The 19,394-nt window shown below is 36.1% G+C and overlaps 1 protein-coding gene across 2 annotated transcripts; it reads right to left on the reverse strand.

Moving 5' to 3' along the window:
• Positions 1 to 1,016: 1,016 nt before the first annotated feature.
• Positions 1,017 to 19,028, reverse strand: LOC131841073 (tudor domain-containing 6). Of its 2 annotated transcripts, XM_059189308.1 has the most exons (16): positions 18,882 to 19,028; positions 18,671 to 18,791; positions 17,318 to 17,447; positions 16,513 to 16,815; positions 15,252 to 15,393; positions 14,595 to 14,736; positions 13,814 to 13,939; positions 12,509 to 12,609; positions 11,867 to 11,955; positions 10,801 to 10,922; positions 9,751 to 9,862; positions 8,797 to 8,940; positions 8,013 to 8,119; positions 7,588 to 7,692; positions 4,595 to 4,803; positions 3,764 to 3,914 (listed from the first exon to the last, which is right to left on the reverse strand). In XM_059189308.1, coding segments are annotated over exons 1-16 (2,106 nt in total). In that variant the 5' UTR covers positions 18,884 to 19,028. The 2 variants fall into 2 exon arrangements, with proteins under 2 accessions (XP_059045290.1, XP_059045291.1); XM_059189307.1 differs by lacking the exon at positions 4,595 to 4,803 and having other exon boundaries at positions 1,017 to 3,914.
• Positions 19,029 to 19,394: the final 366 nt, after the last annotated feature.

Consider the following 19,394-nt stretch of genomic DNA (forward strand, 5'->3'; position numbering starts at 1 on the left):
CTGTTAAATTGTTTGTGTGGCATTCTATTTTAAATGCTCATTAGGTTTTCCCTGTGTGATAATGAAAACATTAAATAACATTAAGTTATTTATTTATATTATTAACATTAAGTATTGGTGTTGACGTATCTCCAATACGTCAACACCAATACTTAATGTTGGCACGCGCCAGTGAAGGTTGAAATCAGATCACTTAGCCCATTATGTCAAAATTTATCAGAAATTCATTAAATACTGATCAATTCCTCATGAATTACCTAGGTTACGGTGATGAGGGGATGAGGGGAGAGGATGATGCTAATGCACCTACATCTTTTTAAAATATTTTCAATGATCCCATAATGATGATATTTCTGATAATTATCTTCACCATTTGGATGATGATTATAACTAAAAAGTGGATGACTACATTCTTTATGGCTTCTATATTTATATATTATATAAATTCTTGTATTTAGCCTGGAGTGTTCAATATTTGAAATTGTACCTAATCATTATAGTCTATAATTTATTAACAATGTATATAAATTTTAATCTACGTACGAGTCTGATTACCTGTTTCTATTAATACAGAATTACAGATATATAATAAAAGGCTTTTTTTTCAATTTGCTATTTTATTATTTCAATAGCGATTGCATATTTATCTAATTCCTCTTAATCAGTGCCATCCTGCACTGCATTTCTTTGAGAAATACAACGGCTGAATCGATTTTGATAAAATTTCAATGAGGTTCTGAACGCAGTAGGTTGCTTTTCCAGTTAAGACGACGGCAGTCTACTCCAATAGTATTAAAATAAAATGTAACAATACCACGAAATCTTAATACTATAAATGAAAAATCTTGTGAGATGGATGGATGTTTGTTACTCTTTCACACTTTTTGTGTGAAAGAGTAAAAGTAACTTAGTAACTATTAAAAGTATATTGATGAAACAGTAATATTTAGCTTATATATCAGAAGAAAAACACAGGGCACAGTTAGTACTTAAATGGCACGAAATTAAAACTAATATTGAATTAAATTTTCGTTTATTTTAAATTTAAACATTTTAAAGTATTACCTAATATTCTAATACACATAGTATATTTTTTTTTATTTTAAAATCAGTCGAATATCATATCTACTTTACATTAATTACATGTTACACATGTTAACAAATTTTTCTTAAAATACCAAGCAATTTTACCTTGTATTCGTAAATGTTTCTCATGGGAAGGAATGCGAGACTTTTACTTAATACTACAGCATACAAGAATTCGATAATAGGATGACACATAATTTTATGCATGAATTAACTATCTATTATTTAATTATTTAGAATTCATACGAACAACGGTTTCTATTTAGTAGTTATAGCCAAACAATTATTGACGTTTAGATGGCGTAAGCCTAATCCATTTCATCTTTCTAACATCTATTATATATGGTAAGTGATTTATCTGTATTATATGTAAACGATCAATTGGGAAAAAAGACGTCAAATTTATTTAATAAATGTTCCAACTGCTTTAAAAATAGACATCCTATTATATTTGCTGCCGTAATGCGATTAATTGCGGTGTTATCATCTCAATTATCCAGTTGCTTTACTCACGATAGTTGTTTTGATTCGCGAAATTTATTGTTAAAAAATATACTACCTGCCTAAAACACGATCTGTATAAAGATTCTGAATACACAATTCGAGAAATGTAAGCAAATGTAGACAAACTAATAACGTAAACTATATACATCTAAAATAAGTGTAATATAAAGAAACTAAGGTACATACATATATATCACATTTATTTGGCAAATTAATCTACGACGATAGAAGGAACTATTTTTATAGAGCTTCGTAGTCAAGTGGTTTACCTGCTATCCCTTTTGCGATCCAAAGATCCCAAGTCCGAATTTGGCCGACACTAAAAACTATGTATCCTTTTATATTTATCAGACTTCGCTGATACCTATATCGAGTAAAATTAATCCGAGTGAGAGCGGCAGTCGTGCTACCAGCCACGTTGGATTTAAATGTGGGCGGGCAGGTCAAATGTTGCGTTCACTATGACATCGACAGTTGATTTGATTTGACAGTACCTTGATGCACATATGGCGTAACTGTCGTAACGTTATATTATTAATTAAAGTGGACGTAAAGTTAATCTCTTTACAAATGGCAAAATAAAGTTATTCATCGTGCCACAAACCTATCGGACTCAGTGGAAACTTCTACTAATGTAGAAATGGTAGAAATTCTATTTTGTAACAACACTAAATTCACCAAAAGATATACACACACAAACATATATAAACCGCTACATCGGTGATGTAGCGGTTTATATATGTTTGTGGAACTGTACTTTGTTCATTATAGAATGTACTGGGATATATATATATATATATATATATATATATATATAGGTAATACGATTTCTAATTTCGTAGCGGCTATATAATTAACATTGGAACTGTCTAATATGTATTAGCAGCCATAGAGGGACAACCTCCGTCATTGACATAGTCGTTTTATATCCTTAGCGTGCCTTAATGTCTAAGAACACAGATTAAAATCTTATACAATAAAATAACATTAGAAATTATAAAGCCATACTTTACAAGTATGTTATCAATATTTTCTAAACTTGTATTTTAAAGATATTCTTAAGGAATTATTAGATACCAATTTCGCTATTAAACGAATTTAACTGTTTTTAAACAATAAACGAATAAAATTATACTAAAACAAAAGCACAGATTGATTATTTTCCTATCTAATTAATTAGAAGTAATTTTTGTTGCTACAATTACGTGTATATGTCTTATAGAGGCATTTATCAACATTAAGGCAATTTGCACTGACAAATATATATTAAAAGTCGATATAAAACAATATAACCGTTCTAATAAGATATGTATTTTTAGAGGATAGTGAAAATAATTACAAATTTCGTGAGTTTTATGTTCGGATACAATATGCAATAAGATCTGCGCGAGATTTTTCACTACTTTACTGTCGTAAGACGAACTAGAGTTTCGTCTAGTTTTTTTCGGTTTAGTCTTGCAACTATTGTTTTAAACCTCTAAAGACTACATTATAAGTTCTAAAGTGAGAATAATGTATTATAGTCTTAAAATAATCTAGAAATAATAGGCCAGCAATACCATGATGATCTCCATAAAATTAATATTCATTTACACTTTCTAATAAATTAACAAAAATAAAGTTCATATTTTTAGAATAGTGTTTAGATCAATAATAAAGTAATCAAGCTAAACTATATTCTACGAATAAGAAAATAGCGTTACGTTTCATATGTCTTTATTAAAAACCAACTGGTTCAGATCTGACCTATTCAAATTTGTTTTTTAATAAAAAAATAATATTGATTAGCGAAATTATTTAGAGTAACTATAGTATCAATTAAATACAATATAGAAAATATGTATGCTTATTTAGTTTATGGGAGAAGTTGCATAAAACAATACTTAATATTAATTATCAAATATTCTATCTACTGATATTATGTATGTGTGTTTGTTTGTAATAGATATACTTATTCAAGCATTATTTCACTTATAGACAACTACGTAGTCGGCAACAGGCTTATTTTACTGCAGGACACAACTAGTTAAGAGATATACAATTATAAAATTCGATTTAATATGAATTTGTGCTAACATTTGATCTCAAAGAATTAAATATGTTGAGATTGTGAATTCAATCTAGGTACGTATTTATGTTTATTAATCTATGAGATTTAAATGAGATTACTAGTCTATGGTACGACGAGTTTCTGCGTGACATTGGTGTCGTCTTCTACCGTGTATTCTTCTAGTTTGACCATATCGAGTTCGGCGAGGGTCTCTGCCACGCTGTAATCTTTCTCGTCGAATAATTCTATCGTTATCTCGTCGTAATCCCGGGCGCTGTAGGTCAAATTGATTATATTATAAACAACAATAGTATAAGTGAATAAAGTGAAGCGAAGTGAATGATTTGAGTGTATTTAAAAGCATCAGCTAGTAATAATGTATCACGTCAGGTTGAACTCCACGTGGCTCCCATCGTGATAAATTTAATGGAGAATTTAGCTATACCATGATGGCCTCCACTGGTGCCCCGTCAGTTTAAACCGTTAGTGTAGGCGGGTGCCCCATTCCAATATTCATAAGACAATTGGTCTTAATGAGAAAATCAAAAAGCCTACTTTTTTAAAATATACTACACACTGACATGGCACATACTACAAAATGGTTTAACTCTGAGAAAACAGGCAACGGTCTGTAGCGCGCTGCTGCCGCACCATCGCGAGGAGCGGTCCCGCGGCTGCACGCCGGCCAGCACGCGGCGGGCCGGATGTAGGGCCGGACGTACTCACATGACGTGCGCGGTGAGGACGCGGTCCTGCGCGAGGTCCGCGAGCGCGTGCTTGGCGGCGGCCCACTGCCGCGAGGAGCGGTCCCGCGGCTGCACGCCGGCCAGCACGCGGCGGGCCGGATGTAGGGCCGGGACGCGGTCCTGCGGCCGGACGTGCCGCGAGGAGCGGTCCCGCGGCTGCACGCCGGCCAGCACGCGGCGGGCCGGATGTAGGGCCGGACGTACTCACATGACGTGCGCGGTGAGGACGCGGTCCTGCGCGAGGTCCGCGAGCGCGTGCTTGGCGGCGGCCCACTGCCGCGAGGAGCGGTCCCGCGGCTGCACGCCGGCCAGCACGCAGCGCGCCGCCTGCGCGGGCAGCGCCGCGAACCGAGCGTCCAGCACGCGCACGTGGTCCTCCTTCACGGACACCACGTTGCCGTAGTCCACGTACATCACCTGCCACGCGGACACACCGCATTAGGATAACGTCGACTACGTACGGCCGCGGACCGGCTGCACGCCGGCCAGCACGCGGCGGGCCGGATGTAGGGCCGGACGTAACATTGAGGACGCGGTGTGACGCAGCTGGATTCCAGGCAGCGCCGCGAACCGAGCGTCCAGCACGCGCACGTGGTCCTCCTTCACGGACACCACGTTGCCGTAGTCCACGTACATCACCTGCCACGCGAACACACCGCATTAGGATAACGTCGACTACGTACGGACCGGGAGGGACCTAACATTGAGGGTGACGCAGCTGGAGTCCAGTCACAGCGCGAGTTACGAGACGCTCGTGGCGTGGCGTGGTTGTGCGTGGCAAAAAGTTTCTAGAAAACCGCCATTCATCCAGATGATCAGCATGGTATTTCAGTTTCTGGCGGGTGGTACGGTGGTGAAACTCAGTGGCTGGTATTAATCAGAACAATTCCTCAGAACACTCCCCATGATATATGCGGTAGAAAATGCACAGAGATGCAATATCTTGCCGCCTAGCCAATGGGTCGAGTTTGTCACATAGACGTCGATTACCAATGATTCTGGCTGCTCGGTTCTGTATACGGTCAAATGGAAGTAGTTGGTATTGTGGTGTTCCCGCCCAGAGATGAGAACAGTATTCCATATGCGGCCGGACCTGCGCCTTGTATAATTGCAAGCGATGGGCCGCCGTGAAATACCGTCTCACTCTACTGAGCACACCAAGCTTTTTTGAGGCTATTTTAGCCTTGTCCTCCAAATGACCGCGAAACTGAACGTCACTGGATATATCAACGCCAAGGACCTCGAGATTTGGCTTCACATCAAGGAGAGTGTCTTGAAACTGAGGAGATACGATAAATGGATTCTTTTTAGCGGTAAACGCGCAAACTTGTCTTCTTGGGGTTGAATTGAACACAATTTTCAGACACAAGTCTGTTCCGGTACTCTATAACTTTTGCCTGCGACATATTAGCATGGCCGCTGTACAAGGCATCTCCGGTACTGTCATCCGCATAGCAATGAATGTTGTTGATTTGTAACATGTCATTGATATGCAGAAGGAACAGAGTCGGAGATAGCACACAGCCTTGTGGAACACCAGCATTCACAGAGTGTGGGTCGGAGCAAGCACCATCGACAACGATCTTGATGCTCCGATCAGTGAGAAAGATGGCGACCCATTTGCATAACTTCGCAAGTAACCCGAAGGATGGTAGCTTTGAAAGAAGAGCTTTGTGCCAAACCCGATCAAAGTCTTCGCAATATCCAGACTAACAGATAGGGCCTCCCCATTACTCTCAATAGCCTCTGTCCATCAATGTGTCAAATACACTAGAACATCACCAGCTGACCGACCCTGGCGAAAGCCATACTGACGATCAGAAATCAACTGGTTCACTTCTAGGTATCGTAGGAGTTGACGGTTGACAATCGACTCCATGGTCTTTGAGAATAAGGAGGTGATGGCTATGGGCCTATAGTTAGCTGGATCTGAGCGATCTCCCTTCTTATGGATCGGATGAACCAAAGCCGTCTTCCAAAGTTTTGGGACTACGCCTGTAGAGTAGCAGTACCGGAAAAGACGCGTTAGTACCGCAGCCAACTCAGGTGCACACGTCCTGAGCACAAGAGCAGAAATACAGTCAGGCCCACTCGACTTGTGGATATCGAGGGAGAAAAGAGACTTATCAGCTTTTGGGTAAATTTTACCTCTGGCATAAAAGTCTCACACCGCGAGATGACCGGCGTTGTTTGCTCCCTATCGTCCAGTGTCGAGTTGCAAAAAGAGACCCAAGGAGATCGGCCTTCTCTTTAGCATGTTGGGCCAACGAGTTATCGTCTCTGCGCAGTGGTGGAAAAGATGGCTGACAGAAATTTCCCTGAGCAGCTTTGGCAAGAGACCAAAAAGCCCGGGATTCAGATGGAAGACTGTTCAGTCTCTTACCAATTCTGCTGATGTGCTCCGATTTTGCTGTGGCTATAACTCTTGAAGGACCTGGAAGCGGAGTTATACTTCCTTTTATGGGCACTGATATCTGGATGACTCGACTTCACAGCTGCAATCCAGGCACGGAAGCATTCCTGCTTATGGCGAGACGCCGATCTACAGGATCCCCCATACCAGGACTGAGATCTACCACCGACAGGTACCTGGGAATTTGGAATAAACATCTCCATTCCCTGAAGTACTACACTACATCGGTGACAGATCCAGCTATTACATCAGGATCGTCCAGTGTGAACATACTCGCATCTCATCCCCCGACATAAAATGGGTAAGATGGAAAAAGGACGCGTGAGAGGCACTTCGCTCCGTATTAGACAATGATCAGAGGATCCCAGTGGGGCTTCCACAGATATCTGATATACGTCCGGATGAGAAGTCAGCAGAAGGTCCAACAGTGAAGGTATATGGTCAACAACATCAAGAATTCGCGTAGGCGAGGATACCAGTTGCGTCAAACCATACGCCCATAGATTTGTTGATAATATAAATCTTAAACGTCTCTATGAAAAATTAAAATATATTCATACTAAAATTGATTTATTTTATGTAACAAACACTTTATATATATATATATATATATATACTATATTGTTAAACAACTGCTTGGAAATATACATAACACAGTGATTTAAGTTTTTTCTTATTCTAAGCAAATAAGAAAATTTAATACCGGCTGCATTTATTGCAAACAATAATATTTGAATATTTTCTTGCACATACAAATATATTTTTAGTTTTTAAATATGGAATATTACCTCAACATTCTGGTCAGCGCGGGAAGAGAACCGGACGCACGCACGGTACCACTGGTCATCGGGTGGGTACAGCGCTGCCACTAGTTCGCCTGGCGCTGGCGTAGTCTATACAGCATAAGAATATTGAAGTTAATAATAATAATCCAGAACCATTTACACAGCGCTACTTAGTCCCAAAAGCTAAGCAAGGCTTGTGTTATATAAACCAGAGAATACTTTGATGCATTTTTTGTAAATACATAATATACATAGAAAACACTTAGACAGATACAAACAATCATCTCTCATCTCAACTCATCTAGGTGTTTTGTATGTAGACTATAATTATATTATTAGTTGTCTAGTACCCATAATATAACCTCACTGGTCTAGATGACATTGTGTGAAGTGTCCAAAGATATTATTATTATGTATATAGAGCTGACCTTCAGTGGCTTGTATGCTGTCCTGGTCGCGGGGCTGTTCATGTCCCGTACGAGCGCCTCCAGCGTCATTGGAGGGCGAATCACGCCGAATTCGGGCAACGGCTCATCTGGAAACCAAAGTCAAAATAGTTTATGCACATACATTTTTTGTGCGAATTATGGAGGTCATAATTTTTGTCACACTTTTCTAAAAACTGAAGTAGATGTTACTACTTCATTTCAGTTGACAAGAATTTTTCAACAAGGAAGAAACGCAAGAAGAGTTTTTACTGGTACATTTTATTAATCATCAGTCTTTTGTGAATGTCATCATCATCGTCATCATCAGCCTGTGTCTATCCACTGTTGGATATAGGCCTTTCCCAAAGACTTCCACCATGTGCGCACTTCCGCCTTCCGCATCCATTCACTCCCGGCCACCTTCGTAATGTCGTCGGTCCATTTTGCAGGAGGGCGTTGTGTGAATATACATACATAGATGTAAATATAATGTAAATGTAAAAATTAAACTGATCACTGTCTATACAGTTACAAGTGAAAAACAGTTATTGGGAAACTTTAGCAGCGTAACAGGACCCAAAACATTGAATGGATATTTTATAAGCATCTTGCTTTAGTTTTTAGTTTTATGGTGGGATTAGGCATTGAAATTACAAGATAAAGGGCATGTCTTAGTATCACGGGTCTAAGACAATGCAACACAATACGCAATGATTGATACTTATTTTAAGATGGGCCATCAGATTGACTACTGTTTCAATTACTAAAAAAAATGATTGAATACCTGTTTTTTTTTCGTCGATGAACTGCACGTAGATGCGATTGAAGTGGCAAACGTAGGTGACAAGCACTTTGTGCCAGGTGTCTGGCGGAGGCAGCGGCAGCGGCTTGTGAGTTAACGCCTCCACGCGGTCCAGAGTCCAGCCGTCTATATATATTAAGAAAAAAACATATTATGTACTAAGTCATGAAGAGCACACTTTATGTATTAAGCCAGAAAAAAGTTTATTATAAAATTGAAGAATTTATAAATGAAAATAATGTGTTTGTATAATATATCTAACTTAAAATTCATAGCGCTGACAATGTTATATGATTGAACAGAGTTTAAGTGCCTTGTTGTTAATTAAATATAAGTAAATCAATATTTATTTACAAAAAATAACAATTGGATTGTTATTTTTTGTATTTGGTTATTTTTTATTTATTTTGTCCTCTAAATGTGATTATTACAAAAATTGCTACAATATTTTACACACTGTGAAATACTTATGGCGTTACAAAAATCTGTAGTAGCATCTGTAATTAGTTTCTATTTTTAAACTGCATGATTATGGAACGGTGTAATTTTGCAGTAATTTTACGTTGGTGTGGGACCAGCGGAGGATGACAGGATGACCATGAGGTCAGGTCAGGTAAGGTTAAAATTAATGTAACATTAGTGGCGTCGGTCGTCACCATGTTTGCCTTTGGATTGCTCTTAATTATTAAATTTATACAATATTTACTTCCGATAGTCGCATGTTTGATTCCTCTCACGGCACCAATATTTCTATTCACAAGTATGATTGTTTTATCGCTCTGGGTGTTTTCTTTATATATTACGTATCTATGTATTTACATAAGTTATCTAGTACCCATAACACAAGTTAATATATTAGGATTATAGAATATATCACATAAAGGGTAGTATATTTATTACATCCGGTAAATAAATGTATTAGTTGTAGATATTTACCTGGGTGTTTCATAACATGTCTTTTGTTGCAGCGTGGTCCTTTGAAGCAAGTCTTCTCGGGGCCGCCTGTATAATGTTTGCAGATGTCAGCCTCATCACGATTGCTGTAACCCTATAAGTATATTTACTACAATTACTAGATAACTCGGCAAACTTTGTCATTTAAATTAATATCGCTATTAAAAAGTGGGGTTGGTAAAAGATGTTTAAACTGAATTGGGTAGAAATGTAGTGTTCTCTTATAACTACGTATTTATTGTTTAGTTTGTTTTTTTCTTTTATATCTTACCGAGTTTCAACGAAAACTGAATACCTAATAGTAGAATGATGGGAGGAAGGAATTGCTAACAATGTACCATGTCAGATTTCCCTCCATACAGTTCCCCTGAAAACCATCATAATAAACTCCTGGTAAATTCGCCACGATGAGCTATCTGACCTGACCACATGTTCATCTCATCATCCTCCACTAATGCACCGCCAGCGTAAACTGCTAATGTAGACGAGTGAATACCATTACCATATATTAAGAAAGAAAGGAATAATATTTATTCAGTGCATTTCAACAATGTTACAATATACAAACGAAAAAAAAAGATTAAATAAAATGAATATATAATTAAAATTAATTTACCATGTAGGTAATTAAAAATAATCATTTTTGACTTCCATATAGACACTGAAATGGCTCTACTCAGCTTTATTGTGTCCTATGTGAACATATAGCTGGTTTTCAGTGGCACCAAAATGAGGATATATATATATATATATATATATATATATATATATGTATAGGGGGAGAGAGAGGGCACTATATAAAATATTAATGATAATAATTAAAACAAAATTACAACATAAAAATACAAACCAATTACATATACTAGAAAGAAAAAATAAAATAAAACATGAACATAAACATATTTATTCATGTTGTTTTATGTTATTACAACTATTTCGTAGTATGATTTATAGGTTAAATAGTAGATAGATAATTCTTGTATAGTTTTTTAAAGGTGTTTATTGAATATTAAAAAAAATACTTTTATTTACCGTGACAGCTTCCACGGGATCTTCATATTCTGGGCACTCTGTGATGTCGATATCACTGTCCACCGAGACTGACACTGACTCCGAGAGATCAGGGCTCACCACTGCGTGAACGGGTTTGTCTACTGTCATACATAAAACATTTTTGTTAATTATATTATTAATATGTGAAGCAAAGACTTTGTTTTTTACGAATACTGCACGGGCAAAGGAATATGAAATTTCGCATTTAGTTTATATAGATTCAAATTCAAATACAAATTCAAAAATCATTTATTCATGTAGGACATTTTGGTCGCTTATGAACGTTAAGTTTTTACATTATAATTTTTTCCCTACCGTCCAGTTCGGTATATAGATCCAATTGAGAAGAACTGGCAAGAACTCAATTGAATTACTTTTTTTTTTAAATCCAGTTTTTTTACAATGCATAGGTATTTATATAGATGTCTATGTCTAACATTAAATGAAAATCCCGAACATGAAAACTATTGCCATGCACGCTCGTCATTCAAGTAATCGTTTAGAGGAATGCAGGAGGATATTTTTTATTAATTATGCATATAAATACATTAAATGAATAAAAAAATCAATACACACATTACCATGTATTTCACACACGCATAAAGGTATAGTCTTTGACAATAGAACCTTAATAAATTTATAATTTCAATTAATTATAGTCGAATTTTGACCATTGGGCGACCACTAGTAATAATAATATCACACTGTAAAAAGAGAGGAGCAGCAATGATGTTGCAAAATAAATTTTAAATTCGTATTATACTTATTATTATTTAATTCATCAACATATGTTTGTAATTTTTTAATTTTCTCCTGTATGCATATTATCTGTTCATTTTTCAATCCGTTTCCCTAAGGTTGCCTTGAAAAGATTGCTTTCAGCAATAAGGCCGGCTTATAACTATACATGTTGTCCTTTAATATATTATTTATGCATTTTCTTTACTGTGTGTTACAAATGTATAGTTATAAGCCGGCCTTGCCCGACGAAATTGAGCCGTCAAGTTAAAAATAAAGTAATAACAATAATTAGTGTTTTACTTACTCGGGCCAGCTAGACCCTGGTTCACCATGATGTCGTTTATGGTCTCCTTCGATGGCAGTATCACGTACACGCCCAGTGATTCAGAAGTGCTGATAAATTATTACAACCATATAGGAGTTGTATGTATTTTAATGCCACATTATAGAAATTAAAATAAAAGGTTAGGGGTGGACAACCCTTGTCACTTAAGGGTATGAAAAATAGATAGTAGCCGATTCTCAGACCTACTGAATAAGTATCTAAAATTTCATAAAAATCGGTCAAGCCGTTTCAGAAGAGTATGGTAACTAACATTGTGACACGAGAATTTTATATATAAGATATTAATAACCCTAGGCAATTCACACAACGCCATCTAGTACCAAGCTAAGCAGAGCTTGTGTTATAGTACCCATAGCAACTGGAAGAAATACTTAAATGCATTTCTTTGTAAAGAACTGCTTGGTGTTTCCCTCTTTGCCACACGATGGACCCGGCACCCGCACGGTGAATCCATGGAGTGCTAAGAAGTTCGTCTCATAGCAAACACCCAGACCGATACAATCTTACTCTTGAAAACAAATGTTTGTATCTTGCGAGAAATTGAACCCCGACATTTGGAAATAAGGAAGTGTATTAAAGTTTGAAGCAAGTTTTACTTACTTATCATCAACTTCAATTTGACAGGCCATACCCACATAATTCTTTAAAAAGTCTTCTTGTTTAGTCATCATATCTTCATCCTCTTTATGCAACAGATCAACCTGTAAATGTTTTTATAATTTAGTGTCCCATCGAAACTAGCATAAGCAAATACACGAGACTGAGCTAAACACGCTGACATTTTTGTACAAAGCCTGGGTTGACATAGAGAGAGAGCGAGAAAAGATAGAGAGAGAGAGAGAGAGAGAGAGAGAGAGAGAGAGAGAGAGAGAGAGAGAGAGAGAAGAGTGAGAGAGATATTTTTATAGGTGATATCTATGCATCAATCAGAACATATTCGCCTACTTTAAGGGTTGTAGTAAAACTCAGACCAACCTCATTTAATTTGTATTTTATTGTTCTCATTCCATTCCTTTTGGATATTTTATTACACATACGTAATATTATATATAAATCATAACAATACTAATAATACAAATATTATTAGTATTATTATAAGAAAGTGCTTCTGCTTTTGCCAGTTTTGTTAAAACTGACATCCCACCCGATGATAATGGTAATTAGTGCTTATATCATAGTACATGATCAGCACAATGGATATCATATTATAATGTAACGCCCGTAATACCCATGTGTTGCTATTCCGGAGAATTAAGCTGTCATGCTTCTTATTTTATATTCAAGACCAAAAGGCTAAACGGGCCTTAACGAAATTAGACTTGTAGATAGATAAGATACATTCCAATCAGGCAGGCAAAGTCGCGAAGGAGTTAGGGTATTTTATTCAGAAACGAACCCTCAGACTACAGTTGTATCCGTCAGGCGGGAGTTGGCCTTCAGCCTATTAGGCACATTGATTGAAGTAGAAAAAGTATAATGCATCACATTTAAAATAAGTAGTATAGGTCCAACAGAAATTGTTAGTATTTTAACAGATTTAATTTTGGATATGTTTTTTGCTAGTAGTTCTATTGTTTACTCTTCTGTATATTGTTTTATATTATGTATGTTATTTAAATGTAGAGATGTAGAATGTCTTAAATGTAATGGATTAAGGGACCGTATTAGGCACATTGATTGAAGTAGAAAAAGTATAATCCATCACATTTAAAATAAGTATTGTTGCTAAGTAACAAGCTGCAATAAACGAAATAAATTATATTTACAACTGTATACGTAATCCACTGAATATCTCTATCACAGCCGCTCCATAAGTCCTTCTGCGGGTTTGCAGTGCCTTCTGCACTCGCCCCCTATCGTCCGGTGAAGCATTAGAGTAGTCCGAAAAAAGAAAATGAAACTAACCCCCGCAAGATGGCAGCAGCGCGCGTACGGCGGATATTTGCAGAAGCGCTCTAGCAGTGGTTTGATACAACTTGATGGCGTTGTTCGCATTTCGCCCGTATCTACCAGAAACACTTCAACGCTGTCCTGTAATAATAATAAATAAAAATATAACACACACAAAAAAAATTGTCCCTAAGTCTGGCACTACTTCTTAAGTTAGGTTATTTTAATATTATTTGTTTTTTTTAATCCTGCCTTAAAAGGCTTAAATCGAACCATCTGGGGGTTGTTGCCCCTGGAAGTAGATGCCGGGGCAATGGAGTTCATCCTGAGGTTGCAACCTTCAACCCTTAGAGGGGAGCAGATGACCAGTGTGTTGTTGTATAAAAACACCCATCTATTTTTGGTGTTCAATGCTTGTTTCAATCATACAAATTAACAATAATAATAACCCCAGGATTATTATAGTTATTACCATTCACGTAGTGTCATCTAGTCCCAAGCTAAGTAGAGCTTGTGTTATGGGTATTAACACATATTGACTTACTATACATATATAATACACATAGAAAATACGTGTCGTCGTCGTGTCTAGCACGCTTTCGATGGATGCGGGTTCGTTTCTCCGCATGATACAAATATTTGTATTCATTAGTATGATTGTTTGTATCCGCCTGGGTGTTTCCTGCGTATATTGTTTATGTATTTGCAAAAAAATGTAACTATGTATTTATATCAGTTGTCCAGTACATAATACAACTTTTTTTAATATTAGTATAAAACAAATACGACATTGTACCTCGATGAGTTTAATGAAGAATCCTCTGTAGCAGGCACTATTTTCCTCATCGTAGAAAGCGCAGTACTGTAATGTGCGTATCTCATCATGAGTGAGCAACATGCTGTTCTCCTTATAGTACTCCGTCATTTCCGCCATTAATCTGAAGAATTACATAAAGTATATTTAATTTTTTTTTAAGAGAAGCTTAACAAAATGAATTTGCGAATACTGCACTCGGTTACGCAAGTTACAACTGGTTAAACAGTTAATAAGATTAAAAACGCATAGATATTAGACAGAAATCTAACCAACATTGTTTTTCTATGAAGTTGATAAAGTCCGCCATTAATAGTTTCCCTTTTTGGCCTAGTTTTCACCATGAATAAAACCTCACAAGTAGTGAGTTCGAATCTAGACAACACAAGTAATTAAATTAATATTTCCGAGTGTTATGATTATTATTTTTGTTTCTTGGTGAAGAAAGATGGATGGATACATAATTATATTCAGTGGAGTTGTTGCAATTTCATAAAAATATGGCTATTCAAAAGTGCTTGTATTGAGTTTATTTGAATAATAATAATAATTTCTATTTCTAATATAAATTCCAGGTTTTAGATGTTGAGTTTTACATATCTGTAATATAATTCAATGTTTTCGGTATGTTAATGTTACCTGCAGATTTCCTCGAGATCATCGGTGATAATCCAGAGTGCGAGGCCCTCTGTTGAAATGATGGCACACCTCGTATATAAGATGTCACACTGTAGGACCGTCTGGGCGGGTAAATTGTGCTGTTCGCTCAGGGCCAACTGTTCTGTATGGGGAAATTTATACATTTATTTTGACATACTCTGTCAGCTAACAGTTTAGGACACCCCTTAACCTCCTATCTATACCCATCGCGGGTTCGATAGTCTATGGCTTTTATTATTGAGGGTTTTGGGCTAATATCAAGTGTAGAGATCTGTAACACTGCGTCCTACATAGATTTATTATGCTAGACCTTTTTCTAAGCTCGCTACTCAAGCCCGTCAGGGATAAGAATTGAAGGATATTCTTAAGATGGTTGCGATGGTTTTCATCTCAGGATATAGTGTATACCTTTCAAAAGAGATATTTCATTTATGGGCTACAACCACATAGCATGTAGCGTTTCCTCTTCTGCTTGGCAAAATGCTTTCTACTTCGCACAATACAAATATTTGTATTGTTTAGTATTATTTTATTAGTCTGGATGGTTTTTAATATATATATATTGGTTATTATTACTATTATCCTTCAGTTTGTAAGAAGTATAGTCGAGTGTAAAATTACACACATGGCAGTTACATTACAGAATATTGAGGCATGACCTCTTAGTTCTCCAAAATGGCAACACATGTGTGACATCAAAGATGTCACATCATTCTTATACGTGTTTCCGTATTGCTGTTCATTTGTATACCCTACAATTAACAGCCTTTAGCGGTTTAGCACACCACTGTACTTTCGATGCTGACGGGTTCGATCGATGCTAAATGTTCATATCAGTATGAATATTTGTATCTAAGTACTTATATCAGTTGTCTATTCACCTATAACGAAAGTTTCGCATAGCTTATTTTTAAGAAACTCACACAGTGTTACATTTCATTACATTACAGCATGGGGTTTTTCAAGATGGGTATATTAAGGTTTCTTAACGGCAACGCGCATGTGACACCCCTGGTGTTTCAAGCGTCCATAGGCTACAGTAACCGTTTACCATCAGATGGGCCGTATGCTCGTTTGCCACCTACATGATAAAAAAAAATGTCACCTAACCCAGGTGACACTGTGTGAATTTCTTAAAAATAAAGTTACCACTTACAATCAGGTGAGCCATTTGCTTGTTCCTTTAATTGTGTTATTATTAAACCAAGATTGAGTGTTACTTAAAAAATAATAAACTCACTATTCAAGGATAAGTTGTTCAATTCATTCGCCACTTCGCACTGTATTTCTTTGTCTTCATTCTTCTGTATTGGTACACTTTCAGAGGAACAAGAAGCGCTGGAGAAATCAATGAGGAGTTGGTCTTCTTTCTTACACCTCACTGGTGTTAGTTTCTCAGGGCAGAGGTTTGGACAGACAGTGGAAGTAGACGGTGTCGGTTCACTGAGCACATCTATTAGGTTGGGGGCTTGAGGCGCGGGTGTTGGCAGCGTATTACTGAACTTGTCTAATACTGGTGTATATTCCACAGCATTGTTCCCTTCTGTTGAACATTATCGTTACATAGTATAAAATAAAGTCACTGTCGCTATCTGTCCCTATGTATGATTTAAGTCTTCAAAACTACGCAACGGATTTTGAAGCGGTTTTTATTCATAGATAGAATAATTCATAGTAATTTATAGGAGACAAAATGTTTGTATAATACATGTACACCAGTGCGAAACCGGGGTGAGTAGCTAGTATATAATATTATAAATTACCCTTGTTACTCATTACTAATTTAACAGTTAAGCTGTTGAAATTTTAAATTGAGCTAATGCTAAAGTTTTTACACTATCAGACAATTTATTGTATAATGAAATCATTTCAACATGTTACAATACCGCCGCCCCCCCCCCCCTCCCCCTCCCCTCTCATCCCTTGTGACTCTTTATCAACAACCCCTTTCATCCCGGGACATAATTTTTTAATTACTCTACTGAGATGTATGAGGTACAATTCTAATATGTAATTAGATAGTCACATTAATAGCTAATACTTACCAAGCTTATTAACAGACAGATTGAAGTCTGTGATTAGGTATGTGTATTCATCAAGTTGTTTCATGCAAGTCAAGAAGGACTCCTTCAGGTCTGCGGGTTCACAGTTCAACTTATGGACAAATTGTTGAGACTAAAATATAAAATACAAATTTATAAGCAAAATTCTACTTATACAAAGTTTGTCATAAGGAGTAAAACAGAATGTTTAGAGAACAAGAAACGGAAAAGTTGTCTGCATCTTAGTCTCACTTATTTTAGTTGCCATGTTGCTTTTACTAAGTTGTTTCCATTAAAGGCCAGGGTACTTCAGTGAAATTACAGGATAAGAGGCATATTTTAGTCCTCAAGATGGTAATGCATGAGGTGCTACAGGTGTCATAATAATGTCATGTCCATGTACATAGCATGTACATAATACATGTAGCTAGTTAGCCATGGATCTATAAATATAATGCTATATTCAGGCATTGATAATACAATTCAATTGTATTAAACTGGAAAAACTTCTGGTATGGTCAAAATAGATTTATATAGAAAAAGTTCTGGTGATATTTAAAAAAAATGGAATTAAGATCAATTTTTTTTAATTGGATATAATTAAATTGGATACAGGGTTTGAATTATGCAAGGCCATTATTAACAATTTGCAATTATAGTTAACAGGGTTTAAATTACTGTTAGTAATAATTTTCAATTATAATTGATGAGTCTGAGATTTTCTATTGACCATTTCAGAGTGCATACAACATATTCACTGACAATGCATATAAGGTGTCACACTTGAAATTATACCCTAAGGAATGCTAAACATTAACATGTGTTTACACATCTTAGTAAACTGATACCAATATTTCTGAGGTGAAGAGCACATCGCAGTGGAATAAACTTTTAAAAAAACTGTAATAGTCAATATTGATTCACTGTTAGTACAGATTTATTAAAACAAATATTTCTTACCTATACAATATTTTTTTGCAGATAATAAAGTCAATAAACTTTTTATTAAATAAGGGTCAATTGCAATATGGATTCATTCTACTAGTCTATGAAAACAAATATTTATTACTGATACAATATTTTTTATGGATGATGAAGAAATGATGCCACCAGACCTCAGGTCGGTCGCCCTGGAAATTACTGTGGTAACAATTCCTGGTCATTTCGATTTGAATAGTTAACTTACCTAATATTATTCTTATCTTCCACTGATGCCCGCCAATACATAATGTTAGCGCAGGCGGATGCACCAGTCCATTATCGTCCACAAAAAGAAGGAAACTCGAGGTAAATAGAAAAATCCGTGTGGAATATCATCAAAAACATTGCGGGTATATAAATAAAAAAATAACTTACCTGGACTTGTAATTTTTTTATTTCGTTTATAGCTTGTTCGCTTTTCTCTAAGAAGATATTAATCCGTGCTTCCAGCTCATTTCGTCGGTGGAATGTTAAAGTTGCAAGATCCACAAAACTCCTAAAACGAAATTTTTCATTTTAGAAAGGAAAATGTTGATTTACCTTTTGGAATAATTATTTTACACATGTTTAAGAACATTAGACTTACATTTTGTTGGATATTGTATACTTTAAAAAAAAATTTTAAACTTAAATTATGTATAAGAAAACATTAAAATGTTGAAAATTTGTAGATTGCTTTAGTCAGGAATCGCGATTTTAGATCGATTGATTAATTTTACATTTTGACAGTATGATGGCACACATGTTGCATTGCATGAATGACAATTATTGACAATACTGACAACACAGTACAGGACTCATTCAATTGAATGAATTGGGCTGATGATTTCTGTATTTATAATTTTCACTACTCCTCACTAGAGGACGCTAATAAAAAATGCGCTTAATAAATGCATTAAGCAAATGATCACTAGATGGCAGTTTGTAACTAGCCAGTAATACAATTGTAACTTCGTATAAAATAAAATACATTTTAGTTTTATTATCTTAGTACACAATAAAGTTATAATATTATTAGCTATTAGATAGTACCTATAATAATTCTAAATTATAAATCTCAATTAAAGCTATTTTCAACCGGCTTCACAATAGCATTATG

This window comes from Achroia grisella, unplaced genomic scaffold (genome assembly GCF_030625045.1).
Source record: "Achroia grisella isolate CSIRO2021 unplaced genomic scaffold, CSIRO_AGI_Agris_v1 utg1573, whole genome shotgun sequence".
In the NCBI taxonomy this organism is placed as follows: Eukaryota; Metazoa; Arthropoda; class Insecta; order Lepidoptera; family Pyralidae; genus Achroia; species Achroia grisella.

What these genes read in the sequence shown, in the direction of transcription:
- LOC131841073 (XM_059189308.1), bottom strand. An exon ending in CAGCATACAAGCCACTGAAG is followed by an intron (nt 7,693 to 8,012) that starts GTCAGCTCTATA and finishes TATGCTGTATAG; the next exon opens with ACTACGCCAGCGCCAGGCGA. An exon ending in GCGCTGACCAGAATGTTGAG is followed by an intron (nt 4,804 to 7,587) that starts GTAATATTCCAT and finishes TCCGCGTGGCAG; the next exon opens with GTGATGTACGTGGACTACGG.